This window comes from Thunnus albacares, chromosome 19 (genome assembly GCF_914725855.1).
Source record: "Thunnus albacares chromosome 19, fThuAlb1.1, whole genome shotgun sequence".
In the NCBI taxonomy this organism is placed as follows: domain Eukaryota; kingdom Metazoa; phylum Chordata; class Actinopteri; order Scombriformes; family Scombridae; genus Thunnus; species Thunnus albacares.
Window position 1 is genome coordinate 10,451,000 of NC_058124.1, and position 20,853 is coordinate 10,471,852.

Genomic DNA, 20,853 nt, shown 5'->3' on the forward strand with positions numbered 1-20,853 from the left:
CCGCCTTTGGTTCATTTCTATTGGCTGCAGGAAACCCTCTCGAGAGCTGCGATTGGGGGAGACTCACAGTCAATCATAATAGTTCCCGTTAGGCTTTCCTGGCTTGACAGCTGTCACCGTACGCCGAGGTCAAGGGGAGAGGAGAAGCATGGCTGCGTTGTTGTTTAGAGGGTCTCGAAATGTATTGCTAAGGTGGAATAAGCATGTCGACCTTGCCTTCGGTAACGTATTCACTCACATTGTCGGTATTATTTCGTTTTCTTTACGGTTTCGAGTCTGTGTGCGGAACACTCTCTGCTCCAACATGTTTGCTAGCTTGTTAGCCCTCAGAAGAAAGTGTGAATACTGCCCATGTTAGATAATTGTTACAGTGTGGACACAATGTCCCTGAGTTGGCCCACCTGCTGTGTGTTGCTCAGTCATGCAGTACCTTGAGGACAATGTGCTTAATAGACATGAACAATCTGAAATGTGAAGCAATGGTCAGCAGCAGCTATTTTTAACTGACAATGACTTGTTGGATCCCTATTACCTATGTGTAAGATCTGTGTTGGGTCTCTCATTATATTATTCTGCTTTCATCTAGATTTAGCCATTCACAATACAATAGTCAGCTTTACCCTACACATATCCATGCATTAGCCTTGGTTTCCATCACTGTGACAATGCCTACTCCTGCCCATCCTACAATGCAAGACACTTAACAGTTTCCTAAATCAGTCAACAGTGAATATTTATTTGAATTATTTTAGTCTGGATGCAAATTTGAAATACAGGGAAGTGGGAAACACTGGCCTGATATTTTATTACATTGGTCCCTGCTTCCTTGCGTGTGTAACTTTATGGTGTTCAAATACATTGTGTGTGTTATTGTGACCCTGTTGTGAACTCTTGTATATATTTCTATTTCTATTATATTTCTCTTTGATTTTTGCTGGTATTGCATTTCAATATGGCTACAGAATCATTTTTTTTCTATCAACCCTGTGTGTATCTGTCGAAAGTTTGAATTGAATTTCTGTAAAGGCCCCACACCTTGTGGCCCCAATACAGTGCTTTTTCTTTCCCCTGGTAACGCCTTTTACTAAGCAGACATGGTTTTGCCCCAGTCCTGTAGAGCAAGTTTCAACGTTCATTGTAAAGTCATGCCAACAAGTGCTTCAAGTGGGTGGACATACCTGGGTGAACATATTTTGCTAACACCCAACAACTGTTGTCTTACAGTACTGTTTATACCCAGTGCTCTGATCAGAAGAGGGTCTGGTGTATTTGAATTAAAAAACAGATATATTTCTAGACCTCCAGTAGCCACAATGCCTCGCACAGTATAATAAGTATATTGCAATGGGTTGCGTGGCCAACAGGAAACAGATAAACTCCCAAGCCTTATACTTAAAAGCTCATGTAAAGAGTAAGAGTAAATTATGATTAAAGCAAATGAATTTGTGGCAGTGAATAGTTATGCTTATATTGCATGCTAAGATTAAGATTAGTGTTGAAATGGTGAGTTAACAGAAAATGAATAACAGATTGATTAATCATTTAATTCCAGCTTCTTAAATGTGAGGATTTTCTGCTTTTCTCTATTTTATATCATTGCAAACTGAAAATAATTTACAATTGTTTTGGACTCTTTAGGTTCGAAGAAATTGTAGAAATAATACACTAAACAATTATTGGAAAAAGAAAACAAATAACAAAAAAATATCTGAAAAATAATCAATATATTAATTAGGGCTGCAACTAACAATTCATTTCATTAATGAATAATCTGTCAATTATTTTCCTGATTAATCGATTAGTTGTTTGGTCCAGAAAATAGTGAAAAGTGTCGATCACTGTTTCTCAGAGCCCAAGGTGACGTCTTCAGATGTGTTCTTTTGTCCACAACAGTCCACAACCCAAAGACATTCAGTTTATTATCATAGAGGACTAAAGAAACCAGAAAATATTCACATTTGAGAAGTTGGAATTAGAGAATTTTTATGTTTTTTCCTCAAAAAACTGATTCAAAACAATTGATTGTCAAAATAGTTGGTGATTAATTTAATAGTTGGCAACTATTGGATTAATCAACTAATTATTGCAGCTCTAATACTAACTGATATTTGGAAATATTAATCAGCTGCAACCCTATCTAAACTAATTACAAATCATTTATTGTATTGTTGCACACTTGAGTATACTACCAAATGAGTCAATGTGTGATCTAGAAAATTCATAGTTCTGTTGAAAAATAACAATATGCCTGAGATTGTACCTTGCAAATACAGTATCAGTTTATTTTAACATTCAAGATTATAATATCTAAGACTACAAAATAATACAATTTGTTGGTTCACCATGTGAAACTTAGTATCATACAATATGTTGTTGTACCCCTACTTAGGCGGCTTGGGCTTAATAGATATATTTGGACCATCCAGAAATGGGGTAAAAAATGAGATGAGAAACAAAGCTCACTTTATCAATTTTGAAAAAAAGTATTAGACGAGAATGTTTCAGTTCTCGGGGCATTTAGGAAAAAATGGGTGCAGTGACAAAGGACTGCACTGTTGTGTAAGACACATTGAGGGCTGAGGAAGCATCTGTTAAATTGCTTTTTTATTTTATAGATCATATCATCATAGCTGATGCTCATCTTACTCGATGTTGGTGTTTCATTGACACAAACTGTATTCTGTTAAGGGGAAGCACCATAGCATGGTGAGGCACCGTTCTTACTTACACTGCAGACAACTGTTTATGATCAGGCGGTGCTTAAATCACTATTAATGAAGTAACAGCTCTGTGATATGGTACAGTATGTTGAGGGTTTGACTGAATTTAAAGTAGGCTTTCTGTTTAGGCTTCACTATCCAGGCTTAATCTTGTCGGTGTAGTCTGGCTGGTTCATTGCCAGTGTTTCCACTCTGTTTAGTATTGTTAACCTGCCTGGACCTTGGCTGAGCCAGCAGTGTTTAATAGCCTGGCCAGACTTCCCAAAAGCTGGTTGTAAGTTACAGCATGAAGACTTGCTCTGTTGTTTTTAATTGGAGCATATCCTGCTGGAAAATATTAGGATATTACTCTGTTACAGTAGTTTTTTATTGCCATTTAATCTGACAATCATTAACCATGCAAAGTGTTTTATAGCACTACTAATGGTGGCAAATACTTTTTACTGAGGAGGCAGAATCAAACTAATCACCTACACTATCACAGCTAAACAGGATATTATTGCAAATAACTACTGTATGTGAGGGCATAAATCCTCTGTAAGGTGATGGTCAAGGTGTTGAGGTTTGAAATGTTTGATTGGCTGGACTTCAGCTAAACAAAATATCCCACCCTTATCCACACATACCTAACATCCTTTTTGTTTTGTTTTGTTTTTATTCAGTGTCAAAGCGATCAATGGCCTCAAAAACACCTATTGGATTTATTGGTCTGGGAAACATGGGCACTCCCATGGCCAGAAACCTGCTAAAAAATGGTTATCCTGTTATTGCCACTGATGTCTTTCCTGAGTCCTGCAAGGAGCTGCAGGACATGGGTGCCCAGGTAACATGCAGTCAGTAACATCGAGACACGACATTAACATATTAATAATACATTGCATGTTGTCGAGTATTTGCGAGCTGATGCATGCACATAGATGCTTTCACCACTTGTTCATTGAATCTTCTTAGAACAGCTGCAAAGTAAACTATGTGCTTTAATACATTTAATTTATTCATGAAGGTGTTTCTTTTGTGTTGATGTTATTGTGCAATGATGACTCCAATATTCAGGTGGTGGACTCCCCAGCAGAAGTGGCTGAGAAAGCAGACCGCATCATCACAATGCTGCCCTCCAGTCCCAACGTCATAGAGGTCTACACAGGCCCAAATGGCATCCTCAAGTAAGTGTCTCTGTTCCTGACTTTCCGATGAGCTCACCTTGCCTGCTGAATACTGCATGCAAGAAACTGTAGTGTTCAAACAAAAAATCTTGTTTTTGGGCCAGTCAAAATATATTTTATGCACAGTACATGAAACGTTCATTTTTTTTTTGTCTTGCCCTCTTCAGGAAGGTCAAGAAGGGAACACTGTTGATCGACTCCTCCACCATTGACCCTGCTGTATCAAAAGAAATGGCGGTCGCTGCAGAGAAGATGGGTGCTGTGTTCATGGATGCTCCGGTATCAGGAGGTAATGGCCCACCCACCTTTTTTATTTGATTTCCTTATCTCCATCTCTGCAGATACTCTGGTTTGGTATAGTGCCAAATATTCCATCTCCCATATAGTGGTTACTTTTTATAGTGGAAGCTGTGTCTCAAGAGATTGCAAGCTTCATACAAAGGAAATGAGACCAAAGCAGTATCAGATAGCTGGTTTGTCCATTTGAGAATACCAATCATGGAGTTAGGCCTATGACCCCTCTGCCTTGCTTCTGATTTGTCTCACACTCTTTTGTATATCTAAACTATTGGACCTTTTGGGTTAGTGCTAGGACATGGGTTGTAATTACTGAGCAAGCCGGCAAGTAGGTGCCCTCTTGAGGTTTTATTGCTGCTTTTGACCGGGGGTCTTAAAGGCTAGGTTAAGGTTTTAAGTCCTCATTATGTTGGTGCTGTCTGCTTGTGACGGCTCCTTGACAGAGCACAGGATCACCAGTCGTCCTTAATGGGCTGAGCCGCAGTGGAGAATCCGGTGTCAGAGCTTTTCATGTTGATGGAGCCGTAATGGCGGGTATCCCATGTTAGTGCCTTTCATGTCAGATAAAGAGTCATAAAGAGGAGAGAAACTGCCCTCACATGGAGTGCAGGAGAGGAGGGAGATAAGACATGAAGGAGACACATCGCAGTAAAACTGTCCATCTCTTTGTCTTTCTATGGCTTTCTCTCTTTCTCTCTCTCTCTCTGTCACATACATGCAATTCTTTTGATTCAGGTATGCAGTTAAGGTATGCTACATCCTGACACTCCTGCATATCTGACTATTAACTCTGATCACAGTCTATTTGCTTTTTTATTACACAATCTTTAATTCATGCACAATAGACATGGTAGCTCTCACCCTCTCTCATACAAACACAGACTTGGCCCACACTGGCATGTTTACCAGCTGGCGTCTGCAGAACAGACCAAGTGCAGTCAACAAGATCAGAGTCTTAAGCCAGTTACTCTCCCTTAACACACACACTGTTTACATACTATAGACAGTGAACAGTTTGTGTGTGCAGTCCTCTGTGAAGGTTCTTCCTCTCCTGTCTCTCAGCTAAGCCTCTTTTATTGGCCTGAGATGACCAATGATTTACCTGCTACCTCTGGCTTCTCCGACTTACTCTGCAGACACTCTTCTTTCACACACATGCACCAAGTACCCAAGTAGCACCCAAGTAGCTTAGTTTCCATCCATATGCACTGGAAATTTTAACAGAATATGCAGAAAATTGGCAAAAGAAAATGGGAATTAATTTGTGTTTTCTTCCAAAAAAGACTTTTTGTATGATTTAATTTCCAGTGATTCCACTCAGGTTTTTTTTTTTTTAATGGGCAAACTAAAAATGCGTATAAAAACAGGTGGCTTTTGTGTTTCCTCCAGACATCCCTAAGCCATATCCATAAGTGCACATAGCTAGTTTATTGCACAAAAGCAGAAACTTCTCAGCAGGAAATTAATCTTAAGTGTAATTTATCAAGTAAAAATGCCAAATATTCACTAGTTCCAGTGGATTTGCTGATATTCTCTGTTTTATATAACATTATAGTAAATTGAACATCTGTTAACGTTTGTTGGACAAAACAAGCAATTTGGAGACATCCCCTTGTGCTTTGGAAACTTGTGATAGGCACTTTTCACAATTTTGTGACATTTATAGACAAAACAAAATTGATTAATCCAAAAAAAAATTACACAAATTAAACAACAGGGAAAGAAATTGTTAACTGCAGCCCTAACGTTTTCAGCCCCACTCTGAGTGCCCAGTTAGGGGATGAAAGTTGGTTGTGTTGGGGTGACCTTGATAAGCCAGGCTTAACTTGCAGAGACATATTTCCAGCATCTGGCACCTCCATGGGAAACAGTATAGGCCAGAATACCCCCACTCCCCCCAATTTCCACATCTCTGGGTGGGATATGACAATACATGCTCTGTTCCAACCAGGAGATGGCACCCTACTCAAATAGGGCACTATCATACTCATGAGGTTTGTGCAAGGGAGAAAAACATCAGCTCAGCCCCATGACCAGTAGTTGTCATGTTATTCATGTAACAAATGTTACCAGTAACACCTGTGCTTTTCCTACTATGACAAGTCAAAATGTCTGCTGTGCAAAAGGCTGATATTTTTGTCCATAAATGTCACGCATTATTTCATTAAAAAAAAAACTACAGGCATTGGTCAGACACATAACAATATAACATTCATATTACGGCTGCAACTAATGCATATTTTCATTATTGATTAATCTGCCATCTGCCATTTTCTTGATTAATTGTTTGGTCTTTAAAACGTTGAAAAAAACATTGAAAAAAATAGAAAAAACTCACCATTTCTCAAGAATCTAAAATGATGCCTTTGATTTGCTTGTCAGTCCAGAATCTGAAGATATTCAGTTGACTGTTATAAATGTCAAAGAAAAACATCAAATTCTCACATTTAAGAAACTGGAACTAGAGAATTTTTGCTATTTTTGCTTGAAAAATGACTGAAACATTTAATCAACTAGTAGATGCGATTAATTTTCTATTGATCAACTAATTGATTAACTGCAGCTAATTGTTGCAGCTCTAATCTATATATTTATATAAAATGTATATTATAATATTTATTGACTCAAGGAAAGAACTTAAAGGTGTACTATGCAGGATTTGTCAGTTGGTGTTTGTAAACACACAACATTCAAAGTTGGCCCCTCCTCCCTGGCTCAATGAGCGAGAGAGAGAAGAGAAAGAGAGCAAGCAACAGTGGTCAAGCAAACTAGAGAGTGAATGAAGAGAGCGTGCAGTGCTGGCAAGAACAAAGCAGTGAATCAGATGAATAAAACATTATTTTCTGGTTGTTTCACAGTGGTTATGTTCTAAAGCACAAATAAATACGCCCACGCCTCACACAGCCCTGTGGGAATGTGCCGCATTGCCGGATTTTGTGTGGAAGCAGAGCTTCATCCTGTCCACTGTGGCCTCTCTGCTCTGCGTGTGTGTAGCTCAGCCCCGCCCTCAGTCAAGCAGACACACAGACCTGCAGCTCTTTATACATCAATGACACAGAGACACAGAGACAGAGAGCAGAGCGGAGAAGAGAAACGGAAGACGGTGATGTAACCTGGTCGCTACGCTACGAGTCCCTACCTCACACCCTGTGTGCTGTTATTAACTGAGAGCTACATACCCAGTGCCCAAAGGTTGATGCCCAGAAGTGTCCCAAACACAGCAAAATAATAGGAAAAGAAGAAGAATAAGAATACAGGCAGAGGGCAGGGTCTCTGCAGATACAAACACCGCCACACACTTCTAGTGATTGAGAGGGATCACTTTTGTATGAGTCTTTCCATTGTTTTTTTTTTTAGGAAAATCCTGCATAGTAGGCTATACCTTTAAGGGAATGCACTATCCAGTCAAAATTCATCTAGGGATAACAACATTCAGCACTGACATGGCCCACTTGCTGTGATCACTGGTATTCTTAAAGTTTTGCTGTCACAGCTTTTTCTTTGTGTGGTTTCTGTATTTGTTTTTATTTTAATTTAGATTTCTCTTTTGATATAAAATGAATACTTTCGTGTGTGTGGTGTGCGAGGTGGCGTATTTTACACAGAAGTGTGTGTTTGTATGTTGTGTGCGTCACTAGAGGTTTGGCAGGCAACCGTGGGATCTGAATTGCGGAGTCATAACCCTTTTTAAAAAGAGAGCAATCAAAAAAACTTCCCTCGCCATCTTTCACTTACTTCTCATGGGCATCCCACTGGCTTTCAGTCTTGCAGATTGACCAGTGTGCTGGCTTTAGCCCTGCATGACCCAGTTGTGTCCTGGTACACACATACACACACACACACACACACGCACACATACACACATATATACACATCCAGAGTTGTCCTGTCCTGCATAGACACAGTTATATTCACATAGAGTCAGGCATGCTAGCATTTGCTTGCACACACACACACACTTCTACCACTGTCTGGTGTCATTAAAAGTGTCCGCATGCAAAGTTGACCCACAACAAAACAAGCTCTGATGTCACAGACCCAGGGTGTTGGCACAGTGATGGCAAAAATAGGAGGTCTGGCTAACAAGCGGCGGGGTCGTTAGCAGTAATTACCCAGAATGCCTGTGTTTGTGTCTGTGTGCCCATGGTGGGCTGCCACATTGCTAACGGACGATGGCTTTAAAAAGGCCCTAAAAAACCTTTCATTGTGTTTTTCCCAGCGCTGGGAAAGTCAACTCTCGGTGCAAATGAAAGCAAGAAGCAGTCTAGCTGTTGTGGGACCATAGGCAATCGGGCTAATGTTGCTTGTTTGCGAGGTCTTATAATCCTCAACTAACTACCTATTTAGGCTGAGTCTCAACACCACTCTAATCATATCCATACCACATCAACTGAAGCCTGAGTGTTGCAGTGTGTCATTTGCCGACAGTTTGAACGTCATCGTCCAGCCTGTAGGAGCTTGTTCAAGCCAAGGCTGGCACCAGTTGGTTCGTCACTGCCAATCCACTCCACTGTATGATCTAGGCTCTATTTCTCCCTCCAGGCCCTCAGGACCTGGGGCTGCTTCGACGAAGATCATCTTTGACTATGGTTTTAACAAACAGTCACACTTGTGCTAAATTCAGATAGTTATTTTTAGTTTCTGTTATTTCAACAGTTGCTCAAAGCTGTTAAATTCATAAGCATGAAAGTTTATTCTTGATCTTGAAAATAGTAGCAACAGCAAAACAGTTCCAACTTAAGGTCCACTCACTAACTTTTTCTGGAGCTTAGAACTATATCACACAGTCTTCATCAGTGGATAAAGTTTGTTTTTTGTCAAACTGCTATGTCCAAGGTGATGAAAGAACTTTCTTGCCTATCTTATAAGGCCACACACATAGATATAGATATTTTTATATCTTTGATCACACAGACAAGAAAGTTCCAAAAATATTATCAATGAAATGGCTACTGAGCTCACATTTTAACAGATCCTGCGCAAACGGCATTTGCTGAATAAGTACCTGTGATATGGTTGAAAGCACATGAAAAAGGCAATCTTAAGCTAATGAGTGGACTTTGATTCGGGATTGTATTGTCAAACTGTTAAATTCTTGACTGTTACATTTGCTAGGACTGAATTAATTCCAAACTTTCAAACTAAACACATTGCTGCTGAATGAGGATCTGAACTGGGCCGTTCAGATCCGTTCACTCCAACAGAATACTTCTCTGCCTGTCACAAAGACATTTTACCCTCTGGCAGTAACACAATTAAAAGTATATCCAGGTGGTTACTGTGGTCCCATGGAACCATGTTGTGCTTTTTCAGTCAATCGCCAGAAATCTGCAACAATTTTGATAATCTATTAATTATATTAGTAATTTGTCAAAATGTAATTCCCAGGTTTCAGCTTTTCAATTACAAAAATTTTCAGGTTTTATTTGTCTTTTTGTCAATTTGCCGATTTAAAAACATCACCGTAGGCTTTAAGAATTTACACTACATTCACAGAAAATGTATTAACAAATATTAAAATATTTTAAATTGGAATAGAATAAAACAATAAAATTGGCAATTAATCGACAATGAAAATAATTATTAGTTCAGCCCTATAGCTGTTTGCCCAAAAAATAAGCTGTTATGATGGTGATGATGTGGTGACAACCTGATTTAATTTTCACAGTATCTATCAAAGGCAAAGCATTACATTGGAGCATTTTTAGCAAAAATGCTGACACTACTTTCACACTAAGAAATTGGACTCTCCATAAATGACAACACGGCAGAAAGTAAATTTAGTGCACCTAGTAGAGAATAGAGAGTGATTCTGGACACAGCTTAAGACTTGCCTAACTCTGTAGACCAGTTTAACTTTGTAACTAAGGCTTTGTGAGACCTGCCACTGGTACGCCTGGTCAGAGGAAGTAACAAGAGAGCACTCAGGCCAACCTAATCCAGTCTGAGAATAGGATTAATGAGAAGAAGAGTCTTAGAGCCTGAAGGAAGTTTACTGAAGGTTGGTGATGATTCTCTGACACTGACTTAAGTAATCGGGTTGGATGGGCAGGGGGGCGGTTCTGTCGCAGTCTGTCATTCTGATGGCTAACCAGTACTAGAGAGACAGTGGCCCAAAGACTAGATTAGCATAACAAGCCTTTCACTGACGGGAGAATGGGGGTGGTAAAGTGACCAGGGATGGTGATGATGGAGGGGGGAGCTGAAGGGGGTACCCGAGCCTATGCTCCAGATGGAGGTAGACCCACAGCAGCTGGGGACTGGCTCTTGCGTCTCTGCCCCTATGTCATCTGCTGTGTATGTGTGTGTGTGTGTTTGTGTACGCGCATGAAGACAAATAGTCAGCTGGTGTATGAGTCATACAAAACATGTCTGTCCCTCAAACACAACCCAAACGTCACACAGCATGTCACTCATCTAAAAGGGAATTAGCATTCTGTCTATGTGATAGACAGTTTCTTCTTCTCAGCCATGTGAGTGTGTGTGTGTGAGTGTGTGTTTGTGTACGTCTGTGTCCCTCCCTGCTAACAGCCTAATTGGGGATCATTATTAACTTGCTCTTTTCTAGATGAGTCTCGTTGGGCCAGGGAAAGGATTGATCGTGGATCTCTCCTGCCCCCTTCATTCTCTGTCACCTACCATTGACCAGCCTCTCCCCTACGGGACAGGGCAGTTACTGATGATGATGATGATAATGATGATGATGATGATTAAGGCTGGCCTGGTGGTCAATGGACAGGCATTGCAAACTAAACCTTTAAGGTTGTAGTAACCTAAAAACACAAGACACTATGTTTTGACGCTCTAAACTGAATTAAATCTTCTTGGGTTTTTTTCTCAAAACCCAAACTTTCTCCAGTTGCCTACTCGCTAGAGGTTCTCATGGAGTGTTTATGTGCAGGAGTCAGTTCTCATGGCTCTGCGCTTGTTAACTGCAGCCGATAAAGAGTCTGTTTTTAACATAACAGAGCAGCATTAGCAAAGTTGGCAGATAAACTGTTGAAAGTGCTGATTTTTTTTTTTTTCTCTTTTTCCGTTTTTTTTTTATGTGTGAGCACTTTTGGTTAACGCACACCCTCGTACCGTTTCACTTATTTACTCGATATCCGTTATGCTTTTTACAGGCCCTGTTTGGGTTTTTAATTTGTTTGAGAAAAAGATCTGCCCCTGGGTGTAATTATAATGGTGGACCACATGAGGCTGCGTTGTTGGCCTGTAAACATCCTACCCCCACTGGCTTACACTGCAAGCAGTCAACACCCATTGACTCAAGGCTGTTACACCATTAAGTGTGAAGGCTCTTTGAGTCTGAATTATAGTTGATTGCAGCCGAGCCAAAACTTGAACCTTACATGTGAATATTGTTAAAAACTTAGTAGCAAACAAGGTAGCATATTGCCAAGGCCAGAATTTGTTTACACCAACTACATTTGGACTCAAAGGTGTGACCTGTATCACTAAATCTCTCCTTGCATTCTTGCAGTTATATTATCATTTGAGGAAATGAGGTGTTTGGGGCAGCTTTAATGATATTTTAGGTGTTGTTTTGCTTGAAGTGTTTTTCCGTATTCTCTCGGGGTTAGGGGTGGGGGGGCGTGGGGGGGTCAGGGTTGCGGCATGTTGTCAAATGCGTCATTCATTACCCAACTCTGGGAACATCCCTTTTGTGTGTGTATGTGTGTCTGTGACTGTGTGTGTTGTTTGTGTAGCCTCATATTCACAAATGTAGTTTAATTTAAACCCACCACCAATAAAAAGTGCCTACTGGTTTACACGCGGCTCGTAACTCCGAGACACGGCCTCAGAAGCGCCAACTGACGTCTTATTGGCGACCACGCTCTGGGATCTGCACCTGTCCTTGGTACACACACACACACACACACACACACACACAGCTACTGCATGCACATGTAAACAGACATTCTCACTTACTTTGTACACACAGACACCACTTCAAAAAGAGCCCAAGTTTAAAAGGTTATAAGGCTGTCATGAATTGCTTTGGTTGATTCTTTTGTGTGTAATGAAAGAAGTGCTAATGAACTTAGTGTTGGCTACAAACCGGCCAAACCAAAGTTGTTTCTCTGATCTTCCTTTGCCTTCATACAACCAGTTTCACCCTCTTATGTTTATGGTTAATGCCTGACTGGCGTGGAAGCCTGCTGTTTAGCATCTGTCCTAATAGTGTTTGATTGCCTGTCTATTAACTTGACTCTTGTTGTGAGAGATGATCAGATGAAGGAGATGCGTATGTGCTTCTGTAATTGAATGGGAACTAACTCGCACGGGCCACACACAACCGCACGTGCCCACACACTGTGCGATGCCTCTCCATCTGTCATGCGACATACTGTAGAAGCCACTTTCATTCTCCTCTCCTCCTCACCCATGCACTATAGACATTAAAGCCATAGAGTAGCTTATTAATAGTCCAGCCAACTTCAGCATCTGAGAATATTTGCATTGGTGGTTTTGGGGGTTTTGAGGTGGGGCACCACTACCCAGTCAACCAAAACTTGTTCCTTGGAGCCATTTGAGAGAAAGTGACCGAAGAGAAGTGGTTCTTTCCCAAGGGAATAACTTCCCAAGGAAGGATCACCTGTTAGACGTTACAGTGGCATTTTTATTAGACTCAATCTACTGTTTTTAGCACTGTGGTATAATTTATTATGCTTAGTCTATTAAGTAGCATTTGGTGTGGCATTATAACTTTCTCTCTTGTGGATGTCTTCTTAGTATCGTCATCCCTCCTCTTCTTTTTCCTCTCCATCTCTCTGCCCTGTATCTTCTATCAATGGTGCCCCCCACCCCTTATACACACACACAAACACACACACACACACACACCTTGTCTCCCCCCCTAGGGGGCGTTGTGTAGTTGTGCAGTGCTAACGATCCAGGACTGTCACTCCCGCTGGGATGGATGAGCCGGCGGACCCAGCGCTCAGGAAGCCTCATTAGGATTCTTCTTTAATCCGTCTCTGACAGGACTGGCCCGAGAACGGGACGTCCCCTCACACACACACACACACACACACAGACACATACATACACATATGCACAGTGAAAGTGTACACACTGCATAGACATCATGTAGAGAGAATTACACGTCACACACACACAAACACAAATGCACTCTGGTACATGCACAACGAACATACTCACTGATTCCCCAACATACACACACATACACATTGTTATGCTAATGAGGTGTTATTCTTCCAGCAACAAGGATCTTCCATCATCCCTGTGTCACTGCTTATAGAAATCCACTACAGATCATAAGAGCTTATTATGGGTGATTAGTTAATTTGAGGGAGGGAGAGTTGGGCGGGATGCCGGGAGGTAGGAAGAGAAAGATCGTTATCCTTCTCTGCTGTTGTCTCTACATCTCTCTCTCTCTCTCTCGCTCTCTCTCTCCGCTCGCTATTGTCTCACTCTCCTTCTTCTCTCTCTCCTCAGTGAGATATATTGATCAGCGCGTTGACTGTGTTATCAATAATCTCCTCTTTAGTCGTCCGCGAAAAGTGATCTCCACTAATGAACCAGCACAGTTGTCACACTGCTCTTTCTGTGTGTGTGTATGTGTATTTGTCTCTGTCTATGAGAGAGAGCGAGAGAGAGAGAGACGCTCAGGCTGCAGCATGAAAACTAGAAAATGACTTGGAAAAAATAAGGAGGGAACTTAGTTGGACTTCTGCAACTACCTGTTATTTAATTAATTGTACTTGATTTTTGTATCAATTCATTTTAATGTCTCCAAAAGTATAATGACAGCATTGTCAAGAGTTCAGCACTACATTATACATGATGTGGGTGTATAAAACCCACCAAGTTATTTGGAATCTCAAGTCAGACTTAAATAAAATGAAAAACATTACATAAAGTAACATGAAAGGAAATAAATCTATCATGCCCATGGTCTGTGAACCATATGCGTGTATGATTGGTGTGTGCGGTGGCCTTATGTTAAGCGTGTGTTTGCGGTGGTCCATAGGCAGGTGTCACAGCGTGGGCTTCGGGCTTCATTATGAGGCCCTAATGACCTGCTGACAGCTCATCACTGACACGCACACACATACACATGGTGTAGTGGCATAATCATACATTTGACAACAGCACAGCCAATTAAAGAGGGGGGAGGGGATAAAGGGATGTATATTTATGTTTATGGGTAATGGAAACATACAGTAAGTCCCGTCTCTCCTCTGTCTTCATCTCATCTCCCTTCTCCTCTCCTCAGGTAATGTGATTTCAGCTGTTTTGTCTGTACTAATTCCCTTTTAATTATTAACACAGACATTATTAGGCTTTCAGTATTAAGAGGCCTTTCATTAGAGCTAGACAACACCCTAAAGAGAGATTTGAACTCCCTCTCCTTCCCCCTTCCTTTCTTTCTTTCTTTCTTTCCTTCTTGCGAGGAACTGGAAGTCTGTCACTTAATGTGCCTGATCTGGCAAGGTGTTTCTTTCTGAAACTTCTCAGTCTTTCGGCATCTACTGTACATTCCAAAGTATTGTGGGGACATATGTTTTTACTCCTCTGTGTGTGTGTGTGTGTGTGTGTGTGTGTGTGTGTGTGTGTGTGTATACCAACGATTCATTGTGTTAATGTCTGCGGCTATTCAATGAAGCATTTAAGGGGAAGTGCCATTGAAGAGGAGGCTCAGGCCGGCAAGGTCCAGCCCACTCTGAAAAGGGGTTATTTCTGCATTAAGGACCCTGTGGAGGGGGTGGGTGGGGGGGTGAAGTTGCCTCCTACAACATGGCACGCTCCTTAAGCCATCAGGCATGGGGAGGGACGCCTAATTGAACATGATAAAGTGTAAAGTTAATTACCCCTCACGCCTGTCACTGATACCCCCATGGGGGGGGGTCGCCTCCGGCACAGCTGTTGGGGTGTGTGTGTGTGTGTGTGTGAGACAGAAAGAGTAGGGGTGACAGGACAAAAGGCAAGGGCTCCCACGAGGATTGTGCAGTGGATGATGGCAACAATCGGCTTTTAAAGATACCTCCGTCCCTCTGGTGCACCACTACTTAACACGCCTGTCTCACACACACACAGAAAAGTACACAGCTGACCTTTTAGACACAGTTGGTTGTGTTGAAACAGTCAAGTGGTTGATATATTATGTTCTTTCATGTGGCAAATATATATACTTGCCATACACAGTGCTTTAGTTGGGTACACCTTTTGCACGCCTGCAGTGTGTTGCAGGTTAGTGTCGATATTTATGTGTACTATCAAGTGCGTGTTCACCTCAGTTAACCTCAACATTGTGTTTGAACATGTGGTCTGTGTTTAGGTGTCGGGGCTGCCAGCCTGGCCAAACTGACCTTCATGGTAGGTGGAGTGGAGGAGGAATACCACGCTGCGCAGGAGCTGCTCACCTGCATGGGAGCCAATGTTGTCTACTGTGGACAGGTTGGCACCGGACAGGTAAAGACAGATACATACCAACATCCTAACACACACTCACAGACAGAGTACATGCTTTCCTGTTTTTTTTAAACTGCACCTTCACTCACAAACACACAATTTCACTCTTTTCAGTAACTTAAATACATATATTTCCACACATATAAATACACTCACATATACTGTATGCACATTAATAGTTAGTTAGTTTGTTAGTTAGTATTGTGTCATGCATATACAAGGGCCCAGCCCACATGGATTTATAAGACACCAAAAATACTGTTACAGCGTACAAAATGTGTCAGAGGAAGATAACTTCTTGCGTAACTGTACAAATAAAATAAGCTTCCCTTTTTACTAAAAAGTGTAGCCCATTAATCATGATATAATGAGCAATAAAACACAATTAAGTGAAACACAAAACACATAGCACGCACAGAAATATTTGGCTTTCGGTTAAATTCAGCTTCATGTAAGGCTCTACACTATAGTTGTTTTCATGAGGCAATATGTGTGCAATTTAGGCTTGTACCAAAAATCAACAGATCATCTTTCCTTATAGCCTACATAGTGAAAACTGTATGCTGAGCATCATGGATTACACTGTTTTGAGTAATAAATAAATACTAAAAAAATAAAGATTTCACCTCACTAATCCAGAGATGTCAGGGTAAAATGTCCCAGTTGAAGATCTTTCTAGTGAGTTTCTAGTGTGTCTGGACATATTCATTTGTCTGTTCCCATTATCTTATGGTTATGATTATGCCTGACGTACCTTTTAAATGACATTCTGTATAACATGTTGTCTTGCGAACCTAGTCATATACACACAGTAAAAGTGCTATTTCCTCTTTGTGGTCAATCCCCTCTAGGCAGCAAAGATCTGCAACAATATGCTGCTGGCCATCGGAATGATTGGGACCGCAGAGACCATGAACCTTGGCATCAGGTATTGTCAGCCAATGCTGTGCTTAGCCAATTCCTTCCTGCTATCCTAAAGGGAAAAAACAAGAATGAAACAGTGTTAACAGTGGCTGCATTTACATGGGCAGAGTTAATGGAGCTGTAAGAATAGGTGGTAGAACACAGATAGAAACAGACACAGGGATACTTGTGAACAGCTTATCCCAGCTTTAAATAGGCAATGAGCTAGAAGTCACAATACGCTGTTAAACATGCTAACACAACGTTGGAGCCACATGAAAACAGCTGTGCAGTAGATCCACTGGGGTTCCCTTTTCTTGTTGAGGTATGTGGAAAGGTGGACTTGTCTGGCTGAGGTAAGAAAATGCTGAGTTTTCAAGTCATTTGGATATCATTATAAGAGCAAGTGCCATGAACTTAAAGGTGGCACGTTTGAGTCTTCCGCATTTTAGCTACGCATGATTTCATCTACGAACTACCTCTTAGATATAGCCGTCACTATAATTACTATACCAGTGATGTGGTTGTAACTGTGGCAGTAATTTACTACTTCAGTAGAGGTTCGGAAATGTGTGTGTGTGTGTATGTGTGTATGTAGTTTATGGAAGTGCAAAGAGGTCAGCCCAGCCCCAAGTCAGGCCCAGCTCTGCTGGAGAGAGATGGATGAGGGGGTGGAGCCACAGACCCTGATTTACATCTGCTGATTGAGCTCTCACCAGTATCCTGTCACACCCCTGTCACCAAGCAATGCCTAGAAGTCCCATCATTCATCACACCTTGTCCTGGCATAAAGGCCTTTTTGAGCAGGAGGCTAAGAATGATGGGATATGAAGTCTTCTGAATTAAACCAATATAGTCTGATATGGCTTGAATTATCAGGATGATTCAAATATGTCTAAGTCGCGTCAAAGTGCAGATTCCATTCAGAATCTCTCTTTTTTGAGAGAATTTGAGGTTTTCTACAGTAAACCCATACATCAGTTGTCCCTTTAGATGAATGAAATTACTAGATCCATCAGTTAAGTTTTCCACTTTAGTAGTGTGAATTTATTATCTTTCCAGTTTATACATATCTCTCTTGTCAATAATGGACTGTTTCCTCTGTTCACTGTGTTACTATTATGTGTTTTTATGGGTTTTGCAACTTAAATGGTGTGTGCATCCAGTTTTTAGTGTGTGTGAGTGCGTGTATGTGCGTGGATTGCTCTTCTCACAGTGCAGCTGTGTTAGTGCAGCTGATTTATCTGTGCTGAGACAGAGGAGGAAAATTGGCATGAGCAGTTGCACATAAATCCCCCCACTAGGCCTCTGAAATATGGAGGCATTAAGGGAGAAACACAGATTTACACATTGCCACACTGTCTCTGATGCACACATACACACACACACACACATAGACACACAGATTTACATCCAGAGACACTGAAGACAGCAGTTTTCTACCAAACTACAACAACTTGCTACTCACTCCACACATCATCATAATCTATTTAAAAAAAAGAATATACTTCACCTTGAATGTGAGATATTATTTCTATCTTTACAAGACTGACCCATATTTAGTTTTGATTGTGAGTACATACATACATGGTGTGTGTGTGTGTGTGTGTGTGTGTGTGTGTTCCTGTGTGCCCCCTGCTTCTTACTAGCCAATCTCTGGGGCTTTATTAGAGGGTTTGACAAAGACTGTCATCGTTTAGAAAGAGCCCACACCCGTAAATCTCCCATGCTGCATTGCGGCCCAGCCTCTTATGCAGAGAGGACGCTCTCTTAGGCGTCTGTGTACCGACCCACACACTGACACAGTCCGACACAAAGGAGACTGAGCACTCACAGCCAATTTACAGGAAAACGGCAATAACATTTTATCATGGTGGACTCAGGCCTGATAGAGCTGCCCTTTCTTCAAACGTGTGTGTGTGTGTCTTTGTCTCTCTTTACCTGTAAACGCAGGCAAACACACACACACACACTTACACACACACACTCACACACACACACACAGTTCTGTTCGTGGAGCTAATTTGTTGATCTCAGATGGAGGCTTGGGCCGTCTCCAACAGAGCGTGACGTTCTCTTAGTGCAAGGAATGGCCACGCATGACAATTATGAGCACACACACTCACACACACACACTCAAAATCCACATACACACCCTGTCTTTCTAGCTCCTTTTCTTTCGCTCTCTTTCAGCTTTTCTTCCCCGTCCCTATTTGCTTTACCTCATTTTATTCTTTCCTTTTAATCCCTTCATCTCTCCTCTGCCTCTTTTGCTGTCTGCTGTAATTTCTGCATGCAGCCAACCAGTCAGTGAAAGAGGGGGGCGAGAAGCTGCAGAGAGTAGAAGAGAGGGGCAGCAGTGATTTTAATGATGCACATGAAGATGAAAGGAGAGGAAGAAGAGGATAGATGCAACTGGCTGAGGAAGGGAGGAATATTGTGGGTTTTTTTTTTTTTTTACAGCTTACGGGTTTCACTTTGCACGCCTGTGTACCTGCACTCATTCATGCATAGAAGATCCACATCGTCATTGATGCCCGAGCAGGCAGGCACATATTTGCTCTTGTATTCATGTTACAGAGAGAACGTTAGGCGAATCAAAGGGTAACAAGACGCAACGCTTTTGTGTTGCCACAACACACATGAACGCAGACGCACATCTCTCCTCCTCCTCCTCCCATCGCGGCGTAAATGAATTGTGAGCATATGTTCCGATGAAGATTAAAGTTGGGTGATAAATGCGCTTGTTGCCTCTATAAATGAGATAGTAAACGCTTGTGTGTGTATATGTGCTCGTTACATCTTTAATGCAATAATAAATGGGGAATGGGTTGGGCTTCCTCTCTTGTGGTATCAGATGAGGACGAGGAGCTAATCGCAATGAAACAGACAGTTAATATCAGTGCTGCAAATGAACTCCACCTGCCAGAGCTCCCGGCACATAAACACCCTCCCCTCTTATTTTCATCCCATCTCCGTCTCACATTTCTTTAATCTGCAGCGGCATCGCACAGCAACACGTTTGTCTCACCATTTGTGTCTGCGTGTGTGTTTATCCATGTCAATCTTGTTAAAGCGTGACATGTCCTCTTCTTCACGCAAATTACCGCAGGCGAGGAACAACACCACTGCGTCAGCTAATAACCACAGCCGTGTGAGCGTGGGTGAGTGGTTGTGTGTATGCGTGATGGGAGCAGGAGGGGAACTTCATTGATTTATCGTTAACAGAGGACAACAGCTCCCCGTCAGCGTCTCTGGTCGCTATAACAAACGATCTGCGCGCTCGGACGCGCTTTATTGTAGCTCAGCCTGTAACCTTTTCAGCTGCTGACCCAGAACGCAGGGAGGGGCTGACTGCTTGTGTGTGCGTGTGGAGAGATTGGGGGGTGGGGGGCAGGGGGGGGGGTTCGTGTGCGATGTCAAACATATGTCCCCCAGAGTCCTCAGACAGGGAGGTGTCAGCAGGGAAGACGAGGGGGAGGAAGAGAGGAGAGGAGAGCGAGTAGAGGCAGAGGAGAAGAGGGACGGCGAGCACGGCGAGGGATGCTTACAGACATAAACTAATCATGAGTGAGACTGCCATTAAAAAAATTGCAAGCTAAAACACATGTTTACACACACACACACACGCATGCACACACGCAGTGTTAGTTATGCCACATTTCCAAAACAGTGTGTTAAAAAATGAGGAGGCTGAGCGGACACAAAAGAGACGCAGGGAAAAGGAGGAGGGAGAGACATGGAGAGCGTGTAAATGCAATTCCCATTCTTAATTAGTTAGTAGACAGCTAATAAAAACTGTGGTAGTAATGGCAGAATGAGTGCCAGAATGAGTGCCAGGTGGAGGGAGGGAGGGAGGGAGGCTGCTGGCCTTAAGGACCTATGATGGTTTAATAGTCATATTGAGAGCAGAATAGAGTTACAGGCCTGTAAGTAACACTGAACTGAGGCAGCCAGGGCTTGATGTGGTCAGCTTTACACTGGCCTTTAAACTGTTAATACACAAAAGCTGCACTACACAGGCAGATTGAACGACCGACACAGACGCTATAGTTACACCCTTCCTACTGTAATGCTTGGCACTTTGTTTCACTCCCTGCTTCTGTCTGTCTGTCTGTCTGTCTGTCTGTGCTCCATCTCTCTTTGTCTCTTTGCTTTCTTGCGTCTTCTTTCCACAGCATGTAGATTTGTCTTCTTGCATATGAAAGTAGGTTGCTGCAAAATGGGGCAGCAGAAGTAAGCGCTTGCTGCTATACGTGACAGAGAAGTTTATGGCTCCCCTGTGCTGCTTAACCACTTCTCGTCCTCCTCCTCCACTTTCTTTTTTTTCA

The 20,853-nt window shown here is 42.0% G+C and overlaps 1 protein-coding gene and 1 long non-coding RNA gene across 2 annotated transcripts in view; one reads left to right on the forward strand and one right to left on the reverse strand.

The window, feature by feature from the left end:
* Nucleotides 1-74: 74 nt before the first annotated feature.
* Nucleotides 75-20,853, forward strand: part of hibadha (3-hydroxyisobutyrate dehydrogenase a) — a 23,767-nt gene continuing 2,988 nt past the window's right edge. The window contains exons 1-6 of the mRNA XM_044335832.1: nt 75-221; nt 3,383-3,543; nt 3,774-3,883; nt 4,051-4,172; nt 15,486-15,619; nt 16,471-16,547. Coding sequence (XP_044191767.1) covers nt 149-221; nt 3,383-3,543; nt 3,774-3,883; nt 4,051-4,172; nt 15,486-15,619; nt 16,471-16,547 — 677 coding nt within the window. The 5' untranslated portion in view covers nt 75-148. The remainder of the gene's footprint in view (nt 222-3,382; nt 3,544-3,773; nt 3,884-4,050; nt 4,173-15,485; nt 15,620-16,470; nt 16,548-20,853) is intronic.
* Nucleotides 16,508-20,853, reverse strand: part of LOC122969834 — a 22,108-nt gene continuing 17,762 nt past the window's right edge. Inside the window, exon 3 of the long non-coding RNA XR_006399095.1 lies at nt 16,508-16,592. This is a non-coding gene — a long non-coding RNA (uncharacterized LOC122969834). The remainder of the gene's footprint in view (nt 16,593-20,853) is intronic.